This window comes from Chiloscyllium plagiosum, unplaced genomic scaffold, assembly GCF_004010195.1.
Source record: "Chiloscyllium plagiosum isolate BGI_BamShark_2017 unplaced genomic scaffold, ASM401019v2 scaf_10439, whole genome shotgun sequence".
NCBI lineage: Eukaryota > Metazoa > Chordata > Chondrichthyes > Orectolobiformes > Hemiscylliidae > Chiloscyllium > Chiloscyllium plagiosum.
Genome location: NW_025203424.1, coordinates 1 through 8,520, shown reverse-complemented (window position 1 = coordinate 8,520; position 8,520 = coordinate 1). Strand labels below are relative to the sequence as shown.

General features: G+C 48.9%; 1 protein-coding gene across 1 annotated transcript; it reads left to right on the top strand.

Moving 5' to 3' along the window:
- Nucleotides 1-1,843: 1,843 nt before the first annotated feature.
- Nucleotides 1,844-8,514, top strand: LOC122546285 (engulfment and cell motility protein 3-like). The gene is made up of 3 exons (XM_043685057.1): nt 1,844-1,912; nt 5,211-5,319; nt 8,171-8,514. The coding sequence occupies exons 1-3, from the start codon at nt 1,844-1,846 to the stop codon at nt 8,323-8,325; spliced, it is 333 nt and encodes a 110-aa protein (XP_043540992.1). The 3' UTR covers nt 8,326-8,514.
- The last annotated feature ends 6 nt before the right edge of the window (nt 8,515-8,520 follow it).

The following is an 8,520-nucleotide window of genomic DNA, read 5'->3' as shown; positions in this document are numbered from 1 at the left end:
TTATAATGAACCGGGGAATCTTGCCCTGGGATCTGGTTCTGACTGGTTGCATGCATTTTTTAATATAACGTGGGGTTCGTGAATCTGTGTTTTTCTCTTCATTCTGCCCAACGAGATTGCACCCCGGTGAGTAATTCCACAGGGATAATGAAAGCAGGAGACGTCTCTAACGGCAGGTCAGGACGGCCAATAACGTCCTGAATATTTCAGAGACCGTAAGGTGAAAACTGTAACCCATTGTCAGGAATGTGAACTTCTGCGACCTCTTGTCCAACTTTCCAAAAGATTGTCACTGTGGGAGCTTGCTGTGCCCCGATTGGTCAGTTTGCAGCAGTTACACTCCTAAAGCACTCCATTAGGGTGTCAACCGCTTTTGGACACTGTATTTGCACCGTGTCAAGGTGATTAAAAAACGAAAGGTGGGTGAGGGAGAAGTGATTTCCACTGGTGGATTTAATATCATAGCTATTCCATTCCAGAATCAGGGATGCATCCCCTCACGAAGGACGGTAATAATCCGGAACATTCTGCCCCAAGCTGCTGCACTGTTGACTGGAGTGTTGAAAGGATGGTGGCTGAGCTTTCCTAGTTCATTGGCAGAGGGCTGGGGGCGGACTGGGAAGGCTGCGGGAATGGGGGCGTTGCAGACCCTTACTGGTCGGCAAGACCAACCGAGCAGCTAAAAGGGACAGATTCGGGTCGTTTCACAGCTCAGTGGAGATTTACTTCAGACTGATTGGGGTGGGGTGGGGTGGTGCTGTCTGTCCAGGGAGACTGAGGACTTTGCCACCTCACCAACAGGCCCCGGGGTAGGAGCACCTCCTTGATGGGCAAACCCCCGTGGCAATGGATGTCATTGTGCCAACGGGCAGCCCAAAGTCCATGGCTCTGGACACCCCCAGTGTGCTCGGACTCTCCCTGAGAGTGTCCCCTCACCTGGTACTGCAACCACTTGTGGACTTTGCCATTGAGACCCTCACCCTCTGGTTAGGTCAACAACGTGCCAACCTGGGCCCCACCACCGGCCAGAGTTCAGGCCCGAGACCAGTGGATTACTTGTGGATGATGATGAGGAGCCAAGATGGGCAAACATAGAAAACGGCAGCTGGAGTAGGCCCTTCGGCCCCTTGAGCTGGCTCCGCCATTCAATCTGACCATGGCTGACCATTCAATGCCCTGAATGGGGTTGAGGAACAATGTAACAGCTATGATTTAACTGAATGGGGGCATGGATTAGAAGGGCTGAGTGGTCACCTCCTGTTCCCGTGCCGCCACTTTGTCCCTCTTTCTTTGAGGGGAGGGTTTCACATTGACCTTTCGATCATTCCCAGGTAAAGGCATTACTGCCAAGGTGCCAGCAGTGGTGAAGTGGCGACGCATTGACCTGGTTTGGATTTGATGTATTGTTGTCACAGTAACTCACCGAAGGGAGAAAGTGAGGACTTGCAGATGCTGGAGATCAGAGTCAAGAGAGTGTGGTGCTGGAAACGCACAGCCGCTCAGGCAGCGTCCGAGGAGCAGGAGAATCGAGTTTTCGGGCAAAAGCCCTCCTGCTCCTCGGGCACTGCCTGACCTGCTGTGCTTTTCCAGCACCACACTCTCAACTGTAACTCATTGAACTCTGTTTATTCCATATTAATTTCAAATTACCAGAGACATGATAATCTGAGACACAGCAGCTTTTGCTTGATTAATTGGTTCGGGGGAGTTACATACAGACCAAGTCAGGCAAACACCATACTTGTCCTTCCCTACAGCACAAGGGCTGACCTATTTGGTTTTCACTGGAAAACTCAACTGTTCCTTTCGGTGGTACCATTTCCACCGAAAGCTTCCCGAGTCCATGGGATTTGAGTTGGCACAGGCTCTGGTTTGCAAATCCACGGCAACCAATTTTCTCAGGCGCCCTGCGGTCAGTCCTCAAACAGGTTTAAATCCCTGCCAAAGCAAACGAGCATTGGGTCACTCTCAACACAACTCTGAGTGCCTCCCCCAGGCTTTTATCGTTAATTAAGCATCAAAGCTTCAGACGAAATCAGCAGATGGATTTCAAAATGTTTATCCTCACCAGTTTTCTCTATTGGTGTGTGTTCCTCTTACTGACAAAATATAATAATCATGAGCTGTATCCTTAGCAACCGGGTGGAATGTAATCAGTGTTGTGCATGTCCAAGGATTCCACGGGGACGCCGGAGTAAGAGTGTTGGGTTGAAATAGATTGAAAATAATGCAGTATAGGAATAAACACAGATCCCTAGATTGTGGCAGGTCTAGCCCCCAATCCCATTTCCCCACTGAATGTCTCCTTTCAGGACATGTGGCTTTATCTCTATATCCAAGAATATCGATTCAAGATAGAGTGGTTGGGAAGATAAGAATTTGTCTTCAAACTTGGGCTTCTTTTGAACTCTGCTCGTTGCGTTAAATTTTAAATAACCACATGCTTCATAAATATGAGATATACCAGCCTTTGATCTTACTGATACAATTTTCAGATTATTCCCTACATATGCTTCTCTCATCCAATCTCTGAGAGTCATAAAGATGTACAGCATGGAAGTGGACTCTTTGGTCCAATTTGTCCAGACCAACCAGATATTCTCAACTGATGTAATCCCATTTGTCAGCATTTGGCTCATATCCCTCCAAACCCATCCTATTAATTTGCCATTCGGATGCCTTTTAAATGCTGTAATTGTATCAACCTCCACCACTTCCTCTGGCAACTCATTCCCTACACTCACCACCCTCTGTGTGAAAAAGTTGCCTCTTAGGTCCCTTTTAAACCTTTCTCCTCTCACTTCTTCTCTTGATCTGTTCTTATCTATTCCTTTCTTTTATTCCTTGTTCTATCTAACTCCACCCACGCTATGCTATTTATGCCCAGAGAGTTCCCTCAGAGCGCCAAAGCTGATGGGCCATCAGCTGAACCTTGGTCCCCTTGACAAGCTAGATTCCTGGGCACAAACCTATCTCCGACCCTGAGCTCAACGCAAATCTAGGATCTGACCCCTCAGTCAGACTGATCGAGCCGATGATGACTTCAACATCGCTCGGGATCTGGACGGAGACCAGGAACTGAAAATAGTTGGGCAGCTGACTCAGATTCTGCTCAAACCGCCTTGGAACCATTAAACAGGCTCCTTCCCAGAAACAATCACATCCTCGAGATGAATAATATTTGTTTGGAAAAGTTGCTGGAGAGAAATTGGATTGACGGAATATTGCGCATCAAACCACTTATGAAGACGTATAGCCCAATGTACGGTATTTGTAATCACATCAACCAACATCTTCCCAGCCACAATGTATCAATTACAACAAGCTTTGGGAGGTTTCATGCTTCAGGGGAGAATGAGCGTAACGTGTATTTATATCAACAATCTGAAGAGCTTTGATTTAATATTGCTCGCCAGCTGTGAATTAGGGAGATCACCCCGGCAACCACAGAAAGCATTAATTATATCTCCCCCTTATTGGATTTAATATTACTGACACAGTACTAAGTATTTAGTCCGTCGGTAATCTGTTGGAGTGGAGAGAGAGGGGTTAGTGGTGAAAGAGAGGGACGAAGAGAAATAAGAAGTGAGAGAGCCGAGTTGGTGGGGGGGGGGGAGGAACCAAGCGAGACAATACCCACAATTCCCGCATCCACTTGGGAATAACGAAATGCCTGCCCCTACCTCCCTTCTGACGTTGTTGATCCCCTCCTACAACTAATGTAGGAGCTCAGTCATTCTCTCATTGTGCAGACAGCCTGTCCATAATTCCTTCCCAATCACTTTCGCAATGTGGATGTTGGTGGTTGGCCCAGTATTTATTGCCCGTCCCTAGTTGCCCCTTGAGAAGGTGGGGGTGAGCTGTCTTCTTGAAACGCTGCAGTCCACCTGCTGCCGATTAGGGTGGAGTAGCCATGCTAAATTACCCATAGTGTCCAGTGATGTGCAGGTTATGTGGATTAGCCATGGTAAATTACCCATAGTGTCCAGTGATGTGCAATTTATTGCCCGTCCCTAGTTGCCCCTTGAGAAGGTGGGGGTAAGCTGTCTTCTTGAACCGCTGCAGTCCACCTGCTGCCGGTTAGGGTGGATTAGCCATGCTAAATTACCCATAGTGTCCAGTGATGTGCAGGTTATGTGGATTAGCCATGGTAAATTACCCATAGTGTCCAGTGATGTGCAGGTTAGGGTGGATTAGCCATGCTAAATTACCCATTGTGTCCAGTGATGTGCAGGTTAGGGTGGATTAGCCATGCTAAATTACCCATAGTGTCCAGTGATGTACAGGTTAGGGTGGATTAGCCATGCTAAATTACCCATAGTGTCCAGTGATGTACAGGTTAGGGTGGATTAGCCATGCTAAATTACCCATAGTGTCCAGTGATGTACAGGTTAGGGTGGATTAGCCATGCTAAATTACCCATAGTGTCCAGTGATGTACAGGTTAGGGTGGATTAGCCATGCTAAATTACCCATAGTGTCCAGTGATGTACAGGTTAGGGTGGATTAGCCATGCTAAATTACCCATAGTGTCCAGTGATGTACAGGTTAGGGTGGATTAGCCATGCTAAATTACCCATAGTGTCCAGTGATGTACAGGTTAGGGTGGATTAGCCATGCTAAATTACCCATAGTGTCCAGTGATGTACAGGTTAGGGTGGATTAGCCATGCTTGTGCGAGTATCTCTGTGTGAGGGTGTGTGTCTGTGCGAGTGTCTCTGTGTGAGGGTGTGTGTGTGTCTGTGAGAGTGAGTCTGTGCGAGTATCTCTGTGTGAGGGTGTGTGTCTGTGCGAGTGTCTCTGTGTGAGGGTGTGTGTGTGTCTGTGAGAGTGAGTCTGTGCGAGTATCTCTGTGTGAGGGTGTGTGTCTGTGCGAGTGTCTCTGTGTGAGGGTGTGTGTGTGTCTGTGAGAGTGAGTCTGTGCGAGTATCTCTGTGTGAGGGTGTGTGTCTGTGCGAGTGTCTCTGTGTGAGGGTGTGTGTGTGTCTGTGAGAGTGAGTCTGTGCGAGTATCTCTGTGTGAGGGTGTGTGTGTCTGTACGAGTGTCTCTGTGTGAGAGTGTGAGTGATCAGTATTAGCCACAGGCTGTCTCTAGCTCAGGCTCCGGTTGGAGCCACCAACCATTGAGTTATCCACAAGTGTTTTCAGGGGAGGTTGGTGACGGGGTTGGAAGGCCGAGGAACAAACTGACTCTGTCTTTCTGTTTGACAGTTTGTCCTGGAGAACAGCAGCCGTGTAGACAAGCATGAGTGTCCATTTGGGCGTGGCAGCATTCAACTCACCGTCATCCTCTGTGAGATACTCAAGATTGGAGACCCACGTACGTTTCCCCCTAGCCCCTGTATAGCTGCTCATCACAATACAGGGCTGTTAGATATTTCTCCAAGCAGGAGGCTGGGAGAACACAGCAAGCCAGGCAGCAACAGGAGGTGGGGAAGTCAACGTTTCAGGCATTATCCTTCTTCAGGACTTGGGGTGTGTATGAGGGGGAGCTGCAGAGAAAGGGGGTGGTGGGGGCAGGATGGTGAGGTGGGGATAATAGAGACAGGTCGAGGGTATGGTCTGGTTAGTCAATGAGAGAGATGAATCCAGTTGGTGACCAACCAGGCCATACCCTCTCCCTGTCTCCACTTATCCCCACCTCACCACTTCCCCACTTCCTGATGCTTCCTGGCTTGCTGTGTTCTCCCAGCCTCTTGCCTGTCTACAGTGGCAGACACTTGGCAGGGAAGTGGACGTGAGGGGGATCTTATTGAATGGTGGTGGAGGTTTCAGGCCCTATTCCTGTTCCAATGGTGGCTCAGTGGTTAGCATTGCTGCCTCACAGTGCCGGGGACCTGGGTTCGATTCCAGCCTTGGGCGACTGTCTGTGTGGAGTTTGCACATTCTCCCCTGTGTGTGTGGGTTTCCTCTGGGTGCTCTGGTTTCCTCCCACAGTCCAAAGATGTGCAGGTTAGGTGAATTGGCTATGCTAAATTGCCCATAGTGTTAGGTCCGTTAGTCAGAGGGAAATGGGTCTGGGTGGGTTACTCTTCGGTGTTGTGGACTTGTTGGGCCGAAGGGCCTGTTTCCACACTGAAGGGAATCGAATCTAAAAGAATCTAATTCTTGTCTTGTCTGTGACAGTGGACGGCTGGTGGTGTTCAGGTCTCCACCCTCTGTTTTCTGTCAGCCAGCCAATCTTCTCTCCGTGCCATTACACCAGGAGCATTTATTTTCCACCTTTCCTTTGACGTAGTGCCAGTGATTATTCACAGGCAGTAGCCTTACAGATCCCTGCCTCCTAGCCAGTGTCTCCCTTCAGACTCTCATAATAATCCCAATGAAACAAATTAAAAAGAGAAACATTGAGAAGTAGGCCGTTCGGCCCTTTGAGCCTGCTCTGCCATTCATTGGTGGATCATCCAACGCCGTACCTTGTTCCTACTCCCTGCCCCTTTGAGTTCTTTTGCCCTAAGAACCAAATGTAACTCCGCTTTGAAAACACTCAATGTTTTGATTTCTCTCCATTTCAGTCCTGAATGTCCCACCCCATAGCCTTGTTCTAGACCTCCCAGACACCGGGAATATCCTCCCTGCATTTACCCAGATCTACAAATCGTCCAGGTTAGCAGCACCATAAAAGGAAGCTGTATCAAAGAACAAAATCCAATTGTGAAAGGAATCTTGTTAAAGTTGGGCTTGCGGAGATAATGATGAGCAGGAGCCCTTGCAGAGCGCCTCTTTATTTGTCTTTGGAAGAAATTATAACCAAACTAAACACTCAAAGGGCCTCAGAAACAAAACTTTTTAAACCGTAACGTCATTCCTGAGGTTAGTGATGAACACCAGTCCGTGGTCAGACACACTGTCAGATACCAGTGTGTTCCCCCTCCAGGGACTCCCAGGGCGACAGGAGCTATTAGTGATCCCGGTCCCTAACCAAACAACGTCCAATACCTGGGTGTCTTCAACGATAATCAGTTAACAGTTTTAGGGAACTTTTGACGGGAAAGCTCTGTCTTATATACCGGAGTCGCTCAAAGTGTTTGCTTCAGTCACGAGTTGTGGGGCCTCCCTTCGGTCAGACTGAGATTGACACAGGCCTCAAGCTGTTGCTGAGGTATGGGAGCTGGCTGACTGTGTCAGTCATTTCAAATCCAAGCCAAGCACGTCCTATCAGGAGTTATACGGCAAACATCTTGGACGTCGAACTGTACAGCACAGGAACAGGCCCTTCGGCCCACAATGTTATGCTGAACATGGCGCTAAATTAAACGAATCCCTTCTGCCTGCACTTGGTCCATATCCCTCCATTCCTTATTCATGTGCTTATCTTTAAGTCCCTTAAATGCTCCTATCGTATCTACCTCCACCACTACTCCCCGGCACTGTGTTTCAGGCGCCCACCACCCTCTGTGAAAAAAGAAAACCTACCCCTCACATCACCCCTGAACATCACCACCGCCCCCCCCACCTTAAATGCATGCCCTCCAGTATTTGACATTTCAACTCTGGGGAAAGAAATTCTGACCGTCAACCTTATCCAAGCCCCTCGTAACCCATAAACCTCCACCAGGTCTCCCCTCAGCCTCAGCTGCTCCAGAGAAAACAGCCCAGGTTTTTTCTGACCTCTCCTTGATAGCTCACGCCCTCCAATCCAGGCAGTTCATGTGTAGAAATCTGGTCAAACCGTAACTGATCTCCGATTAACTCGTGGATTTTTAGATCTTTATTCTCACGGTGTGTTCAAGAACACGGTTACTTGGAGTTAAATCATGGATCAGCAGTGGGTCTTACTGAACAAAGGAATATGCTGAAGAGACTGAGTGGCCTCATCCAGTTCTCTCTGGGATCTAGGGCCTAGCAGCTGGTGGAAGCAGGCAGCTGGATTTGGACTCTCATTCTGGAGAGTGTAGATAAAGGTGTCCTATCACCACCTGGTAACTGCTGTCCTGATTTGTTTCTGTCGTGAATCAGTGACCAGCCTCTCCCCTTTTAGATTCCCCTTTGCTAGGTGAGCAGGACTTCAGTTTTTCCCGAGGTTTCTCAGCCTGTATGGAATTGCTGCTTCCTTGCCAAGTGGGGCAGTGTCGGTCAGGGGTGAGCGTGAGATGTTGAAACAAATAAACCTGGAGCCCCCCCAAGGTGTCGCTGCCATTCCCAACATGTGCCTCTGTCTACCTTTGCAGCCTCGGAGACCGGGCAAGACTTCTACCCCATGTTCTTCGCCCAGGACAAGGTTTTCGAGGAGGTCTTTTGTATTTGCATCCAGCTGTTGAACAAGACGTGGAAGGAGATGCGAGCCACACAGGAGGACTTCGACAAGGTGAAGCCTCCATCTTGATCTCGGGCAGTCACGCACACTTGGGGGTTGAAGGAAACAGGGCTGCGCGGGAGGGGAAAGAGCACGACTGGGAAGTTCTTCCAAAGGTCTAGTACAGGCACGACGGGCCAAGCGGCCGTCTCTTGGATTGTCGCCGTGAAGTTGAATTGGTTTGTGGAGCTTAATCGCCACAACAGTGACTCTGAGGGAGTCCGA